Raw genomic sequence first — 18,642 nt, forward strand, 5'->3', positions numbered from 1 at the left:
AGGTTCAAGTACTTGCTGAAAACCTTCTACCTCCTCCCAGTCTATGAATGTTGACACAGTTTCATTTGAAACTGTTTGCTGGATGCAGGCCTGAGCCACGGCCTACAGCGCTGAAAGAACAACCTCACTGTAAGTGCACTGCAGGTTTTGAGTTTCCACAGCACACTGGTTCAGGACTGGCCTCCAGCCTGGTCGTGATGTCACAAATAATGCCTCCCTGGCTACTCTGAGCCCGTCAAACTCAGATTTTAGTCGACCTCAGAGAAACTTTTAAATTCAGGCGCAAGACCTGGGAGACTGAACATCAAGGCGGAGGCAAAGAAGGATGCTTTTAAAAAGTCTGGGTCTGCTCTTTCATCACAGAACTCTTTTACTGACTAAACCTTTGATTTTTCTTCTAACTGATCAGTGTACATGAGAGATGTAACCATGTCCCATCAATTACTTTATTACTTAATGAATTAACTGTTTTCAGGATGTCTCCTCGTGTTTCTGTATCAAAAATCAAGATTAAATGTGAGGAGCTGCCTCAGAGCTGTGCTTATAACCTCAAGAACGTTATTAATTCAGTGGCCATTGTTCACAGCCCTGTCCCCTGTGTGCTTCTCTTACTCCGAAGATAGTTTGTGACATGTTTTATGAAGAGCGTTGTCGTTTGTGGCCAGATGTGACAGCGGCCTTTTTTTTGTTGTTGTTGCCGTTGTTGTTATTGTCAACCTCCCCATCTGGACGGCATACAGCTGCAGCTACCTCACCAGATGACCTGACTGCTGTCCCAGCATTCACTGTGACTGGAAGAAGGGACTTCAATACCCCGATCAGGCATAACATTAAAACCACAAGTCTCCCTTGTGCCTCCAAAACATGTTGTGGGTGTCCCGTGGTTTCTGGCAACATAATGTTGTTAGTTGGGGGCCTTTAGGTCCTGTGGGTTCATCCTACAGACACTTGATCAGTTTGAATTTAGAGGTCAGGTCAACACCTTCCAAAAGTTTCCCAGCAGGAGATTGAATTGTCACAAGATGGTCAGTGTTATCTACTTCTCCTGTCACTGGTCGGTCATAATATTGTGGCTGATCGGCGTATAACAGAGCATGTACAATTCTTCCCAACTGCTCATGTGCCGTAATTTGGAGGCTGCAGTCCCAGCTTTCTAATATTTATCCACAGAAGTGACTAATAGTTTGCTCATGGTAAATCCCTTGTGTAAACTTCAAGCCCTTTAACACTCTAATGGCATTAACTGGTTTCCATTCTCTTAGTTCCTTCACCTCCCAGTAACCAGGTCACCACGGGACGTGATGGTAGGCTGTCAAGGCCCCCGGTTTAAAATCCCTCCTGCCCGCCCCCGGGGGAGAGCTGGAAGTTCTTGCATTAAGCTAAACAGATTCTGAGTGTTTTCACTTCACTTCCTAAAGTAAGAAATGCTGATGTATTATTCAGGGATTTAAAAAAAAAAAATAAAATGTCTCAGTCGCTGGGTGGTGCGATTAAACCAGATCCATGACCACGATGGGATGGCTTATTATTAGGAATAGAAAATAGAATGGGTTTTGGCATTCAAATGTGCAATTTAATTTACCTGTGATTTGAATTAAACTCAAACAGATGCTAAAAATAATACTGATTTGCTTCTCCTTGTATTTGTACCACAATGACCTTTTAAGATGTCCATTAAAAGAAACTAATGAATGATGTGCAGACATTATTTTTCTTCACGTCAGCCTGGCTGCCCACGTGTTCCTGTTAGGTTTGCACGCGACCTACTTGTGATTTATTCTGACATCCATTACACACGTTCCTGAAAATGAAGGAGACCACACAAGAATATAAAATCATATTTTCTGGAATGCTTTTGCTTGCATTTCTTCCCCCTTGCCAATGTTCTCACCTTCTTAATCTTTTTTTTTTTTTTTTTTCCCCACCAAGATCCAATTCATAATTTTTTTTCTTTTCTTTTCTCTTTTGTTTTCATCTCACAAGCACCCCATTCCTCCATCTTTATTGGCAAAAGCAAACATGCTAGTAAATTAGAAATCCGTTGTTTTCTTTTTAAACATACAAATTACAATAAAGAAAATACATCCACATCCTGCAAATATAAACAGTAACAAATCCAAAACTATTATCCAACAAACATTTTACATATTTTTTTTTTTTACACTATTGTGTGATCGTAGCATACAGAGGATAGTACAAAAAGTGGGAGAGAAAGAGAGAGAGAGAGAGAGATCTTCTCTGGATCCTCACTTGGCACGAGCGAGAGCGCCGCCCGTACGTTGTTGTCCCTTAAATCTGACCCCGTGAAAAGAAGAAGAAAAAAAAAAATAGTCAGATGAGGAAAATGCAGAGGGAAACGCCTCCCGTCACGCACCTCATTTTGACTGACACAGTGACGGTGGAGGGGCATGAGGTCGCTGGCTTCCCACTATCAACAGTTGAGATACGCAATCCAGACGACAGGTGTAGGTGGGAGGAGGTCGTGTGGTGCCACTGTGTGTGTGTGTGTGTGTGTGTTAGGGTATTAAAAGTAAATCAGTCAGGTAGATCACATGTGCACACGTCTGACTGTACGTTCCTATAAAAGTAGTGAGACTGCTACAAACTAATAAGTTTATCTCTCCCCTTTGTTCCGTTCAGCTACTAGCACATATCAGACACCTCATGTAAACAGCTGTTTGTCACAAAAATAACTTTAAATGGATTTAATTCCTCCCACCCTGAGGATGCTAATACAGTATATACGCGAAAAAGGCAAAAACACCAACTCTAATAAGTATTATTATTTTTTTTTGTCATGGGTCTCGAACATTGTGATTACGCGAGTGGAGAAGGATCCAGGGCGATGTTGGGATGGACACAAAGCTGCGGCGACGTGAGATCAATATGAAGAGGTGCATAAGTCAGTGTTTTCCAAAGCTCTGAATGTTTCTTTAAAAGAAAAACAGAGTGAAATTAAAAAAAAAAAAAAAAAAAGACTCGCCCATAAGCAGAGGCGCTTTAAGCAGCCTCGCCTTGACCTCTTCCTCCTGAAACGTCCTCGCCGTTCGTTCTCAAAATGATCGAAAGAAAAAAACCAAAAACAAATAAGTACAACTGTAATTTCTCTCTCAAGCATTTACAAAATGTACAAAAGTAAATCACAAATCCTGTAAAAACTCAGCAATCTGCTGATCGTGTAAGGCAAAGAAATTATATATATATATATATTTACACATATATATTAAAATCAACTGCTCAGTATTACATTCAAACACCTGTCTATGGATCTCACATTTTTTTTTTGTTTTGAAATCTGACCTTTGACCCGTCGGGGCCCTCCGAGCGGCCGAGCGACAGGGTAGAACAAGTGAAAATGTTACACACTCTTAGAAAACACCTGTGTTAGTGTGTATTTACACAGAGTGGCACTGGACATTTAGTGAGCAAAAAAAAACCAAAAAAAAGAAATAAAAACACAAGAGGAGGAAGGAACATCTGAATATTTACTACGAGACTGTCTGACGTGCACGGACACGGCAATGTGTAAACAGCGAGTTATTCTATTGCACTGCTATCCTTCTGTACCTGCACTGGCGCCACTACGGACACAGGAGGCTCCGTTTTTAACTAAGAGCTGCAAACTGCGTCGTCGAGCTTTCTGGGTTTTTCCTGTGTATACCGAAGCGAACTGTGAAATGAGAAAACCATGCCGCGCTCTGCCAATGTAGGTACGGCACAGTGCATTTATGCAGCAGGAAAATAAATAAACCTCTGGCAGCAGCAACAGAGAACGTGTGGTGGAATGGCTGTCCCTGATCTGAGGACAAGATTTTTTGTTTTCCTTTTTTTTTTCTTTTTTTTACAAAAACTAGTGAGAAAAAGAGCTTAAATACAGTATGTATAAAAATACCTATTCACAGTAGACACAAATGTTGTGCATTACTGATATTAATCATCTGGTAAGCACACTGAAACTTACATAGGCTGTTTTTTCTCTCTCTCGTCTATGTATAAGAACTTAGTATTTATCTTTCTCAGCAAAAGTGAGATGTGTTCAACAAATGTTTAGCCGCGGGATCCAAAAACCCGTCGACCGCCTAAACTTCCTTTGATGCACAACAAGGTAAAGATGTTCTTACGTTCATTAGAGTCTAAAATTATTCATGAAAATACTGGAAAGGAACAAAAAAAAACAAACAACAGCAACAAGAAAAAAAAAAGCGAGTTCCTTTGACTTCTTCTTCTGCGTGTGGGGGAAACAAAAACTAAAACTCCTGGAGGGGCGTCGACGACGAATTAGCTGCGCCTTCATCGCCTCCAAGAACGGCTCTCATACTCGTCGTCTTCGTCGTCATCCTCCTCCTCTTCCTCTTCGTCCTCTTCCCCGGGCAGATAAGAGCTAGCTTCCTTCTGTTCAGATGAAAGAGAACCAGTCTGGAATTTAGGTTTCTGCCTTTCTTGATGTCTGAAAGATTTCTGAACTGTAAAACGCTTTGAATGTCGGGAAGGATGAAGTTTAGTTAAAGTAACTCTCATTAAGATCATACAGTACATGAGAAGGTCTTTACCAAACTTCCTTCCTTTTTATCACTTTTCTTAAAAACTCATTAGGATGTCCCGATCGGTCTAGAGGCCAAGGTATCTGATCCACCTTTGGCAGGTCAGTCGGCCAGGTCAACACCTTGTGCTGTTCTTCACATTGTTTTTTTAGTTGTCCCTAAACCGTTTTTGTGTGTGTGCCTGTGTCAGGTTGCATCATACTGGGGATGGCTGCTGCCATCAAGGAGTGTCATTGCTATGGGGTGGGGGTGCCTGGTCTGGTCTAGGTGGGTGGTACATGTCTAAGTAACATCCACATGAATGAATGCCAGGTCCAAAAGTTTCCCAGCAGAACACTGAACTGCCACAAGATGGTCAATGTTATTTACTTCTCCTGTCAGTGGTCATAATGTTGTGGCTGATCTGTGTACACTACAGAGCTATTTCTAAAGATATTTAAGTTTGTTAGCTGGTTACTTTTAGATCTAGCAACGTAAGCCTCCATCAGCCATCATCTTTCCTACAGACCCCTTTTTTGTCGTAGTGTCATGTTGTTGTCATTTTTTATATGTTCAGAATAAATAAATTAGTTTAAGACACTTGGACATCAAGTGGCTATGGGTGGAACAGAAGTCAACTTCTGAAAACTGTTCATAGTGTGAGTACTGGCCCTGAAATTCATGACCTACTCCAAAACAAGGAAGGTCGCAACCTCGAAACTCAAAACATGAAATTACAGTATGACGATTTCACCTGACAGTAATGCAGTTTTACTCCAGGGGCTGAGATGCTCTTAGTACTGAGAGGCTTGCCCTGATTTTCCACCGGGAGCTGCAGTGAAAAATTTAGAAGCACCGGAAAGGAATGTACAAGTAAAATCAGTGAATGTAACTAAAACTTCCAAAAGTTTCCCCACTCAGTGTCTTTAAGCCGACTTCCTTCCCAGACTGGATGGTACTAAAAAAGAGTTAAACCTCGAGTCTCGGTCCACATCAAGTGTGTTTGCGTGTTTTGTGTCGTACCGTGTTGTCCTCATCTTTAGACTCCTCTTCCTCCGGCTCTGTTGTGACAGAGGGCAGCTTGGGTTTGTACCAGGAAATCTGAAGTAGGCGACCTTTGAACTTAGCTCCCTGGTTGGCTGCCTGGAAAACAAAAAAAACGGCAAGTTACAGCTTTTCACCGAGTATAAATCATTTGTGGCACATAAATGGCTTTCAGATTTTTTGAGCGGATTCCAGGAGGGAAAGCAAAAGTGCTTCGGAGCCACGGGACTCACATTCTCCGCCTCGCTTCGTGTCTTAAAGGTCATGACGACAGTGTTGGCATCTTGGTCACGGAGATCCTCGATCTCACCGAATTTCTAAGGATAAAAAAAAGGTCAGCATAATCGAACTTAAGAAACCTAAGAAGTTCTACGAATCAAACTTTTTACGAAGAATTTTAAGTTCTCACCACAAAGTGCGGCATCAGCTCCTCCTTCTCCTCCTGAGTGACCCCTAAGATAGCCAGGGCTCTGGGTCTGTGGTCGACCACCATGCGGTTCACGATCCCGCCGCGAGACATCATCTCCCGGCTTCGGCTCCTGCCGCGGCCCCCGTGCACCGCGCCAGGCTCCATCTTCCCTCTGCCCCGGCCCCGACCCGCTGGAGGTCTGATGAGACCCAATCGTGTCGCCTAAAGGGGGAACAGAGTGGTGGTTGAATGTTACACAGTCAGCGATATATGGGCACCACCTGGCTGCGTTAAAAAAATCATCATGACCAGATGTGGAAAACTTAACCAAACACGGTCCTTGATGCTGCTTGAGTATGAAAACAAATACACATACACCCCAGGCAAAACATCCCACATCAACCTTCACCACATCCTCCTACTCCGCCACTCTCTGCCCTTTACCATTAGTTGTCACTCCTCCATTTTTAAAAGGGACATCTCCTCATGTCATAACCACTCCACACCCTCACAACCACTCTCTCTTCCATTTGTCCCACCCCTCTCCTCTCCCTTTAATTGTCATCCCGCGACTTTCTTACAAGGGCCCCGCGACTCAAACTTTAATGAGACGGGGCTCCATCAGTGTAGGACTCGTGTCTGATTTGCCTTCGTTAGCGGCTGTTCCTCTGGGCTTGCTTAAGTGGCTGCGGTTTAATGTGCAGAAGGAGGGTTGGGTTTGGATGGATGGATGGCGGGGGTGCATGCATTTTTAATGACTTGCTAAATTAGGACCCCGAGGTTAAGGGGATAAAAAAAACATGCTAAGTGAGGTGTTGCTAACAAAAGCTATGTTGTTGTCATTGGCCTCATCTTCAGACAACATCGCCTGTGTCCACGTGGAGAGGGGAGAAGTTAGGATATTTGGCATATTTTGCAGCAACTACCTTAACTGCCTAAAAGCCAACGAAGGTCCTACAGTGAGTCAACAATACTCCAGTGACAGATTTTGCTAGTTTGGACAACTGTTTTGGAAGAACAAGGAAGACCTACACAATATAAGTATTATGTATTCCTCTCTGGGGACAGAAATATAGCTTCATTCAGTTATTTGGATAAAACTTACACTTGTGCAGACACAACTTTTTGGCTCCCGCTGTAGAACTGATATGAACTACAATCTTATCTGCAAACATCGTCTCAGGCATTTCTTGGTATCACATCCTCTAACCCAGCTCTCAAGAAAAGCGTCGATGATGCAAGATGCTGTCACCGTCTATCTCTTTTTTTTTTGTGTGTGTCCTTAAGAGGCCTGCTTGTGGCGGCGCTAGCTATCTTTTTCACGTCATTACAGCCATAGTGTTTAAAGCCATTCATGGCTTGGCCCCGGCCTACCTTAGTGAACTTGTAACCCTGTACAACCCAGTTTAGGAATCTGCGCTCCGCAGATCACACCACCTTGGTCATCCCTAGGTCCAAGTACAAGGCTTTGGGGGGGGCGGTCTTTTGCTGTCTTAGGCCCTAAACTGTGGAACGCTCTCCCAGCTCATATTCAATCTGCCACCGAGCTCACAACTTTTAGGTCAGAGTTAAAAACACATTTATTCAGGTTGGCATTTCACACGTAGCCACTAACTGGGACTGTTGCCCCTTTATGTTACAGTCGTGTTCTAATTTTGTTTTAGTAGTATTGTTTTTATTCTTGTTTTTACACTTGAATGCACTTTGTGCACCTTTTTGCGGTGCAGCTGTGTCTTAATTATGTTTTAGTAATATTGCTTTTGTTCTTGTTTTTACCCTGGAAAGCACCTTGTGCACCATTGGGTGCTGGAAGGTGCTATACAAATAAATATTGATTGATTGACTGATAGGAATGTTCTGTATCTATTACCTCCACTTGTAGCTGCCCCAGTTTTCTCTTCAGGTCTGTTGTGTCCTCCCCAGAGCCCATCTTCTTGTGAAAGTCCAGCTCAGCGTCCAGGAGCTCCTTCTGGGCCTGCTTGTGTATCATGGAAATTGAAAAAAATAGTTTTGTTCACCAAGCACTGAGAAGCAAAGAAACCAAAAGTAAATGCAAGCTGAGAACAGATATAATCAGAACAACCAGTTACCCAAAAAGCGATGGGAATAACATACAAATGCAAGCTGGAAAGCCCAGTTTACACACTTTCAGTCTTCATGATATAAAAAAAAAAAAAAAAACAAAGTAACCCAAACGTACATCAGTCTTGGTTTTGGGCTGGTTGTGGTTGGTTTTGCCACCCGAGACCTGAGAGGCAGGGTTCATTTCATTCTGCAGCTGGGTAATCTTCTCCGTTAGCTCCTTCAGGGTTTTCATGATGTTGGCTCTCTCCTCAGGTTTCATACCTCGGTTGTTCTCCAGGCGGTTTATCAGTGCCTGGAAGGAGACGGACAAGCAGCGAGGGAGAAGAATGTGTTAAAAAGAAAATAAAAAGATACGAAAAGAAACAGGGGTGGAAAAACAACACTGCTCTGACAGAGCACAGGGGACGAGATATGAAGAAAAATGCAGGAGAATAGTTTCAGAAATAAAAGTCTTACTTTTTGACACTCGATCTGCGTCTTTAACACCTCCTGCTTCTTCTTACTCATGTCTTGTTGGAGTTTTAATGCCTCCTATATAGACAAAACACAATTAATCACAAACATTCATTGTAGTGGACAACAAACTATTTGCTGTCGGTAGACATTTTATTTCTCAGTGGTCCGCCCCTGAGGAGAACAAATGGCTAATACTAGCTCTGCTGTTCTTGTAGCAGTCAAGATCTGCAGGCAAATTAAGCAACATGCCTGTTTCTTCTTGAAAGCTTCCTGAGCCTCGAGTGCTTTTCCAGTTTTCCCAAAGCTCTTTGAGGACGACTTGAAGGCTGTGGAAGTGTATGGGCCCTTCTGGGTGTTTGTGAGAGCAGGCGCCACCTAAGCGTAACACACACAAAGAGAGAAAACGACACATTTAGGTCAACAGAACGAAGACGGCGACATAGCAAGAAGCCAAAGTTAATCACCAGGATGTTAGGATGCATTTGAGCAAATGCCCATTTCCTAACAGCATCCTCAGAGAATATCATTTCACAAATCATCATCAACACGAAGGATTGACAAAGAAATACAAAGAAATATGGAAACGGGCTAAATTCAAGTTTGGTAACCAGTGTCAGAATACTGCCTCATAGTGCTGTGTAACCTGGCCTTCATAATCAACTCTGAATGCCCTGTAATCTCTGCATTCAGCTGAACATAAGAAAATAGCAGTCTGGATGACTATAAACGTACAGCGGCAGCATCTGTATTTGGATTCAGGCCATCCGCCTTGCTTGTGGTTGTTGTCCCAGCTGCTGCAGGCAGGTGAGGCTTTTGTACAGTCTTGTTCAAAACATAGGCAGCGGGATTATGCTGCTTGATCCCCTGCAGATACAAGAAAGAAAAGGAGGATGAGAAATTAGAACAGGGGTTTCAAAAACAGGATAAAAAAAAAGCTAAAATATCAGCAACCTCTTTATGCTAACCTTATGCATAATGCCGTGCTGCGGCCCCTGGTTGGGCGGCGACCCGGCCGTCTGCCCCCCTGAGCTCTGGTCTTGCTGCTGAAGTCCTGTGTTGTTGGCGCCGAGCTCGCGGTGCCAATACACGCGGATGAAGCGGTTGTTGAGGACGGCCTCTGTGCTGGATATGGCTCTCCTGGCCTCTTCGTTCTTTGTGTACTGGATCAGTGCCGCCTCTGGGTCTCCGCCAAAAACAACCTGGATTGAGAGCAGAGCGATATGCATACGATTAAACAAATCTGTCGGCAGCTGAATTTGAAAGAAGTCGGTGGTGGATCTTATTTACCTGGATATTGACAATGGTTCCAAACTTGCTGAAGTGCTCGTTGAGCTTGGTGATGTTGTTGAGGTCACGTGGGATCTTGCGCACTTCCAACTTTGTGTTCACATAGTGATTCCTCTTGGGGAAAGTGTTCTTATGCTGGTTGTTAAAACTTGGCCTAAAAAAAAAAACAACAAGGAAGATTGTGACAATTTGACAAATTTACTGGCGAATCAACACTGACAGTTAGCCATAAGTGGTAAGTGAAATGGGACCAAGACTGGTGACCTGCAGTTCAAGTTTTGGCCTCTACACAGACGTTCCTACAAGCACTATAACGGTTTGGGCTGCATGTAAACCTGCCTGACCCTGATCAAGATGGATTACATGCTAGTCATGGGGATTTTGTTTGCACCTGCTTCCCACAACTGAAGCAAAAGATAGGCTGTTGACCTGGTGACCTTGGCTTCAAACAAAGATCCTTTAGCAGTAAAGGGAAATGGGAACGAGGCAGCAAATTGATCAAATTTCTTCAGAAAATAAGAATTGCTGTCAAGAATACGTTAAAAATCCTCATATGGATTGTCCTTTTTAAGCAAAACTTCTCATTTTCAAATTATAAAATTTTATATTAGGGTTGTTCATCTGTGAAAGGCTTACTTGTCCATCCAGGGCTTTTTAGCTGCTGGGCCCTCAGCTGTACTGGGCCCCATGTTCCTCTTCCTGTTGTCCTGCTCCGAGTTGAAACGGGACACATTACTACCAGGAGTGCTCGCTGTAACAGAAGGCTCCGTCTGGATCACAATGTTGGCGGCTAAAAGGTGGAAACGCAGAGAAACCAGGAGCATTAGGAGAAACGGTTGAAGTGAAATGTACAAGAAGTATATGTAAAATATCCAAAATGTGCTCAAAACAAACTTGAATACTTACCTCTGGAGCCCTGTCCTTCATTGGAGGTGAGGCCGATGAGATTGGAGCGTTGAGTCTGCACCAGGGGAATGAACTGACGATACGGATTACGACCTGCTGCCGTCAAGCCTGGAGATTCTGGGTTGTAGCCCTCGGGATCATAGTTATCTAATGTGTAAAAGTGAACACAGACAAACACAGAATCCGTTAAGAGAGAATCAGCTGGTGAAACTAAACTGGACTAACATAAATATTTAAAACTGACAAAAAATATATATGTACAAAAGGAGAAATTTTAAAATTACAAATACATTTAAAAAAAAACGTAAAGATGATCATCAAAACAAAACAATATGAGATAATGCGTACGCTGAGCTACAGTTTACTGCAACACAAATATATCCTGCATTCTCTATTCGTGAGAATAAAAAAAAAATAATAAATTGTTATAAAACAATTCTGTATCTGAACAAAGTGAAATTATTCATCAAGGAAGAAGCACTCAACACAATGAAAGTTCATGCTGACGTCTTAGAGATGCTTAGGTCTCTTAGCTTAATAAACAGCGCTACCCTCTGGTTCATAACTGTTACTGCAGCCTACACAAATGATCACACATCATACACTGCATACACAACAGCACTGCAAACAAACTTAAAATGACAAAAAAGAAAAAAATAATCAATAAAAAAAACAACACTGAAATTAGTCATTTGAGTTGTTTTTTTTTTCTGACTTCAAACAGAAATAACACGATTAATCTTAAAGTAACTGAACAGGAAAGCCACAGCAATGTCCACAAACACAGCCCCAATCTGAATAGGAAACGCATTTCTGCTTACATTCAGACTGGACATATTGGGGACGAAGAGACACGGAAGAGGACGAGGATGGAGGCAGAGGAGGAGGAGGTAGACGAGGAAGAGCAGGTGGCCTCCCCACAACAGGCGGTCCGACAGGAGGAGAAGAAGTAATCGCAGACTGGTGGTTGGGGGTTTCAATCCCACTGGTTGCTATCAGTGGGGGCCCTGAGGGAGACACAAGCCCAAGCTAACGTCTCAAGTATGCATCGCAGCACGGCAGTGAGCGAGTCGTTTTGGTTGGAACTGATAAAGATTCACGTGTAAAGCTTTACTCATGCTTCACGGGCTGCTTTAATTTGACAGGGAACGTGGCAGGAGATTAAACACATGATTTAAATTTTATGACGTACTTTACATAGATGTACTATTTATATTTAGCAGAAAAAAATATAACTATATTGAAATAATTTCCAAAAACATGAGCAATAAAAGAAACTTGCAAAATAAAATGGTACAGCTATCTTGCTCTTGTTGTTTTATGAGACAAAAATGAGTGAAATATTCATTTGCTCACGAAGAAACAATCTTTCCTGTGTGTATAAATCAATGGGGAACTATCTACACTGAGTCTACTCTATGATTTTGCTACATAATGTGTTCACTTTGTGCCTCGAGCTTCATTAACATTTAAACTGAGATTTTCAAAGGTAATTAAATAAATTATATATTACACAGCAGTCAATTTGTGCAATCAAATCCTGTAAAACATAAGCTGGTCTCTATTCGGGATGGTAAGCAAGGCTGGTCCACTGCAGCGCAACCTCGTTCCATTAACACAGATACAGTGTCATAAAATTAAAGACAAAACTCGAATGTATATTTCTGATATGTGCGCCAGTACACATAAACATTAACTGGTGCTGAAAGCCAGAATGTGTTGTCAGTGTACTGTAGTTAGAAGTGACCTTAAATTGGTCACTAGTAATGCTTAGTAATGCTTACCCGTCATGGGGAAGACGCCCGGCGGTGGTGGCTGGCCATAGGGCGGCATCCTGAGGGAGGGGGGTGGCTCAGTGATTGGGGGCATGGGCAAGCCGGTGGGGGGCAAAACAGGCGGGGGCGGGAACGGAATAATGTTCGGTAGATTGACATCATCGACAATGAGAGGGTCGCTGCCGTGGTCGAATGGACAGAGGTCACCACGGACGCAAAATCCTTTTTCTGTGAAGGATAAAAAAAATACAAACTCTTATTATTATTATTATTATTATATACACAGTGTGTAGAGTTTACTGATACTGCAATAAATATCTAATTCATTATCCTAGATAGAAAGCAAAATGAAGAAGAGATAAACAAGATGAACAACATGTCCACGTTCAAAGCAACTAAAACACACAGAGCTTGTATTTACCCCACAGCCTCATTAAGTAACTGGCTCCCCAGAGGTTGAGCACTATGACCGTTAGCAGTGAGCTTTGGGGACAGTGGGTAAGTATTAACCTTCCCATGGTCCCGCCTTCCACTGGGGACGAGGGGAGGGAGGGCTAAACAGTGGTCATTAGTGAAGACTCTAAACAAGGTGCTTAACCCTCATGGGAAGATAACGGTAGAGTTCACAATCTCACATTAACAATGTCATTTACTGGAAAACTATATCCACTAAATGAAACTTCATGGTGACACCTTTTTTTTTTTTTGTAGAATCACAGATAATCTTTCCATCATATTGGACTATAACAGATTAAAGCCTCGAGTTTGATCAGACAACATTCCTACCATCGTAATCCCTGCAGCGCTGTTTGAGGGACTTGTTGCTGAATGGCTTGCCGACCCCATCTTGCCTCTGGGCGCCGTAGTAACCAGACCAGCTGTCCGTAGTGCTGTCGGGCAGGTGAGCCGGCGTTGCTATAGGAACCCCACCGGCTACCGACACTCCAGCGGATGACGAGGAAGAGGAGGAAAAGGGGTGTGGAGGGGTGGGCAGGGGCAGCAGAGGCGACGAGTGCTGCACCTGCTGCTGCTGCTGCTGCTGCTGCTGCTGGGAGGCCGACGTGGTTGAAGAGTTGTAGCCGTCCGTATCTTTCCTCTCCACCTCGAACTTTGATTTGAAGTCTGTTGAAGACAAGCGGGAAGATAAGTTTCACAAAGGCATAACAAGAGTTTTAAAACAGATACTTCTCTCATCAAGACAAGCAGCTGAAGGCAGAGTAACCTTGCGGGTGATAAGGCCAATTCCAGCCCGTGTTGTTGAATCCCCACTGATGTGAGAGCAAAGCTGTCCACATTGTTCCTTCCTTCGTTCCTTCCTAACAACTCACAGCAACACTGACTAGTAACCCAACAGAAAATGATACTATCGGCTACATCTAGAACTTTTTTCAGTTTCGTCTTAACAATCTAAAGCGCCTCATATCCAAGATGTCTCCAGCAGCACTTCTGCATCAATAATGCACGGCTCAACGGTGCCGACGAGAGACCCAGGAACCTGTGCACTCCTGGGTTGCGTCCCCTGTGCTGTTGTCATTGGCCGAGGGGGGGAACTTTCTCACCTCTGCGCTCCCTGTCCCTGCTCTTTCCTCGGCTGCCACTCCTGCTCCGGCTTCGGCTCCGGCTGTAGCTCCTCCCACAGGGGCTGCCTCTGCGACGCTCGTGGCGCTCCCGCTCGCGGTGGGAGTCGCTGCCGCTTTTCCCGTGCCGATCAAACTCACGGCGCTTGCGCTCATCCCTCCTCCTGCGTTGGGTGAGGAGTTGAGAGGGAACACATTTGAATTGATATCTTTACGGCCGTTTTAAATACAAGAGTCAGATAGGCATTTTAAACAGGTTTTCTTGGGACCAATTTTATGTACGAGTACTAATATGCACTTTGAAATCAAGCTCTCAAATGGCAACATTTATTTGACTGTAATAAAACTCTCTCTTCTTTTTTTATCTGCTCCAAAACAATACAATAATTTGCTGCTGCTTGCTATTAAATAAAACCTCATGCATATAAATATTACAGCATTTCCAGTTCCAAAAGCAATTCCCCGAAAGGCCATTAGTATTAAAAATCTACTATAAGGGATGAGTTTCATTTTATATTCACATACTAAACGTTTGGGAAAGTAGAGAAACAACTGAATATGTTACAAAATGTAAATCGAACATTAAAGCACATCAATAACACGTCAACTGTTGTTTCTAATCATTGTGTAAGAGTTACTGCATTGTCCAATCAGCTGCAACTAGACGCGTCACAGCCAAGGGACGAGTTACTGGACACCAGGGCCTTCATCAAGCCTAAAGCAGGCTTCATGGGGTTTGAAAGTAACCATGCAAATACAGCCACGAGTTAGCATCGCTTCACTACTACAGCATGCAAAACAGCAGGTTTTTGTTCAGCAGGAAGACATGCTGGTATGCTGAAAATTTCAAAATGACGATGTTATACTTTTCACATGTCATAGAGTCTGCATGTGCCCTTAGGCTTGGCCATTAAGATGTAGTTAAATATATCCCTGACACCACAGCGACAGTCATACCTGGAGTCGTTAAAGTCAGAGCGGTTTCTCAGAGGACTTCTCCTTCGCCTGTTTTCTCTCTCCTCCTCTGGAGTATCGACCTTAGGGGAAAAAAACAGCTGCCTTACAACTTATTTTATGTTCCGACAATTGGAAGATATTTAAAGATGTTGCTTTGACTGAAACCCTAGAGGAATCAGAATCCTCTTCTCTACAAAACCACTTTAAAGTTGCTTTAATAACAAGCTAGCTATTCATTCTCAGCGTCCAAATGTGGCCAGTAAATTTCTCTTCTTACCTCAACAACATCACACTTGACTGCGGGGGGTTTAACCTCCTCTTTAGGAGCTTCCTTGACGGCAGAGTTTCCCAGGTAGTTCTTGGTCGTCAGACATTCGAAGAGTTTATCCACAAATCCTATCGTCTCTGCAAGGACAGAATTAATCATGTGAATGGATTTAATCTTAACTAGAATGTGGACATATTTGTCCGTTCTCTATTAATAGAACAAAAATGACCCTCGGGCATGAAATGTACCAACGTTTCTGCTGAATCATCTGACACGAAATATTTATCTCCTCCTGCACGCACTAAATATGTCCAAAGTATTAAAAGCACTAAATTAATAAAACATAGAAAGAGCTAAGACATAAAGGTTGCTTGATTTTAAAAAACAAAACAAAAAGCAGACTATGCAATTGCACAAAACAATAACATTATTTAAGAGTGTTATTCCCCAGGATTGAGAACAGTATTAATTAAATTCTGACAGTCTTTAGATTAGTGTAACTTTCTTTCAGGCTTTATGTTGTAATGAGGAATCATCAAAGTGCGATTACCTTCAGTCAGCGGCTGTTTCTGCAAACAAATTCTATAATTTTTATTTTTTTAAACCCAGAACACTCATATATATATATATATATATATATATCAAATAGTGGTTGAGACACCCCAGAAACATTATTGTCCTACCATGATTGTGAAATTGTATAATCTAAAATAAAGCAAAACTGTTATGCAATTTAAACACGTGGATGCTTCATGTAAGACAGGCTAAAAATGTGAAAGTGGATAAACTGTGTGGAGTACTTTCAAGGGACGTACACTCCCTCTGGTGGCCTTATATGGGATCTACAAGCAGGAGACGATAATGTTGTACAAATGACTGAACTGCTGAATGCGTACTTCTGGTTAGAAGACACAATTTGTTTATATAATTATGGCTTCCTCACCATTAATAAGGCAGATGTTCCACGAACATGGCGGCCTCGAGCAGAATGTAAACTACATGCTTTATAGCATCAGACCAACTAAATATGACTACCCTGTGGTAACACAGCTTTGCTCTGTTTATGATCAACACATTTACATAATGCTTAATGCGGTTCTGAAATAGTCATATCACTCCTAACTGAAAAGCCTTTATTATGTGTGACATGTGTAAGGGAAGTGCAATAAATGTCTTTCCCTTATTAGCTAACCGATTAAACGAAAACCTGGTCTTGAGAGATCAGGGATATCTAATCTAGGCTCAGTATCAAAATAACATTCTGTCATTTTACATAGAATTCATACCTTTTTGTAGAAATACGTCGAGCTGATCAGCACAAAGTGCTTTCAGTTCCTTCTCTGGTTTGTCTTTCTTCACAAGAGCCACGACATAGTTGGCTAATGCAGAGGGGTCAGCATCGCATCTGCAGATTAAAATATATGCATCCTCAATTACAGCAACCCAGCATATTCCTTTTATTATACAATGCAAAAAGACAAAGCAAGAAAGCGACTGCAAAACGTGTCACAAAGCAGGAGGAGAAAACATATTCTAAGTTTAAATTTAAACCAACTGCAATATACTTTGCGCGAGTGGCATTTAAGAGGCCGTGCATGCAGAAGTTTTAAAATCAAATCTAAAAATATCCAGCACCAAGTGACACGGAACCACAAAAACATGACAAACATGATCGCACAGTCAAGTCAAGTCACAGCAGTTTGATGTCCTCTCAGCTTGCAGCCTGATGTGTTATAGATCTTTTTCTCACCAGACATTTTGAATTGTCATAGTAGGGGAAGCACGGGTGTATTACGGATAGCTGCATGCCAGCTTTTTTTGCATGCTAGTGCACTACCACGGTTTACTGAGACACCTAATAAACCTTAGCAATCATTGATGCCCTGCTGTGACAAGTCAAACTGCCTGCCGTGTAAAAGATTCTGTTGCAAGAGAATAAAAACACAAAGCACACAAATAGCACTTTTTAACAGCTCCACGCACATTTACACCCAACTACTCCTACTAACGCTAGAGTTCTCGATGAAACAGCCAACTAAACTGCAAACATACCCCAGGTAACTTTGGTATTTGGAGAGGATTTGGTTCAAATGGGGGGGTAATGTGCCTAAAAACTAAGCCAGTTACAAACTGTGGATTAAGTGATCAAAATCACCTGATCACAAATAAAGTGGTTAATTTATTTAGCATTTAATTTCTCCCTGACACGACTTTCAAAAGCAGGTCGTAGTAGTAGTTAGACAGTGCGGGGTACATTACAGCATCACCTGTTAAACAACAACTGTGTTTACCACCGCATACTCCACTACACATTAACCTCTCGTTAATTATTTTTCAATACTTTTAATTTTTGTGACAGTGCATTCTGTTTGGCAGCTTATAAATCCGTTTATAACAAACATATGCTTACAGTTTCACTTTAGAAAGAACAGGGACAAAGCGTAACAGACCATGTGTAACTATGGTAACTAAAATAGGCAAGTATTACTCTGTATTTAGCGATTAAACACGTGTAAACAATGGCCGCAGCCTAACTTTGCATCGTGACGACGGGAGTAGGCCAATATGCTAAACAATTAATTCAAATACGAGCAGAAAGAACACAAGTTGGGCTATGTGTTGAAGCTTAATGTCTTGCTACAGAGCTCTGATAAAGTTACACTATCGTGCGCCAACTGCATGCCAAACCACGCTAAAATATCAGTGCGACAAACGCAGACAAACGCCAACCACCGTGCACAGTTTCAATACATTTCAGTGCGCTAATAATAAGTATTCGTGTATTTCTGTGCCACGAAAGACCAGCTAGCGGCAATGGTGGTTAGCTAACTCGTGCAAGAATTTGCCATCATATTCTAGCAAGTCCCCCATTGATGCCCGGCTATTGGTTAGCAAGCTAACGTAGCTACGTAGCGTATAAGCTAAATGTCATTTCAATTCAATACTCACATTGGCTCCAGGAGTTTTGCCAGCCACGACTTCAAGGCTTCCACATTCTCTATGATCATCGTGAGGAACACTATAATACTGACTATAAAAAGAAAGTGCGTTTCGACAACCCTAGTTTCATCGTCTATAAATTTATAAGCTTTAAGGCCTTCTGTCTCTCTTCACTGGCAGGTCGGACAAGACGATTTACGGCATGGCAACATAAACCGAGCTGTCGTAACGCAGGCCTGACGACGGACGTTGGAGTGTAATCGTGCCGCGCCGTTGTGAACAGTGAATAATTTAATTCACACCAGCGAAAGTAACGTTGTTTGTTAAAATATAGCACCCTAATAAAATTGCCATGCCATACATATAAATAAATTAGCTGTAAAAAAAAAAACACTGACTGGAAATAATACGACACCTA

At 42.4% G+C, this 18,642-nt stretch overlaps 1 protein-coding gene across 2 annotated transcripts; it reads right to left on the reverse strand.

Moving 5' to 3' along the window:
• Positions 1–1,583: 1,583 nt before the first annotated feature.
• rbm27 (RNA binding motif protein 27) lies at positions 1,584–18,541 on the reverse strand. Of its 2 annotated transcripts, none has more exons than XM_084564444.1 (21): positions 18,234–18,541; positions 16,571–16,689; positions 15,294–15,421; positions 15,017–15,096; positions 14,042–14,223; positions 13,269–13,604; positions 12,492–12,710; positions 11,529–11,714; positions 10,708–10,854; positions 10,438–10,591; positions 9,802–9,955; positions 9,480–9,713; positions 9,247–9,378; positions 8,764–8,889; positions 8,515–8,589; positions 8,174–8,350; positions 7,844–7,951; positions 5,974–6,195; positions 5,798–5,881; positions 5,544–5,663; positions 1,584–4,392 (listed from the first exon to the last, which is right to left on the reverse strand). In XM_084564444.1, exons 1-21 carry the CDS (start codon positions 18,290–18,292, stop codon positions 4,291–4,293), a joined length of 3,144 nt encoding a protein of 1,047 aa, XP_084420570.1. In that variant the 5' UTR covers positions 18,293–18,541; the 3' UTR covers positions 1,584–4,290. The 2 variants fall into 2 exon arrangements, with proteins under 2 accessions (XP_084420570.1, XP_084420571.1); XM_084564445.1 differs by having other exon boundaries at positions 1,586–4,392; positions 7,844–7,948; positions 18,234–18,536.
• Between the last annotated feature and the right edge of the window lie 101 nt (positions 18,542–18,642).

This window comes from Chelon labrosus, assembly GCF_963514085.1.
Source record: "Chelon labrosus genome assembly, chromosome: 17".
NCBI lineage: Eukaryota > Metazoa > Chordata > Actinopteri > Mugiliformes > Mugilidae > Chelon > Chelon labrosus.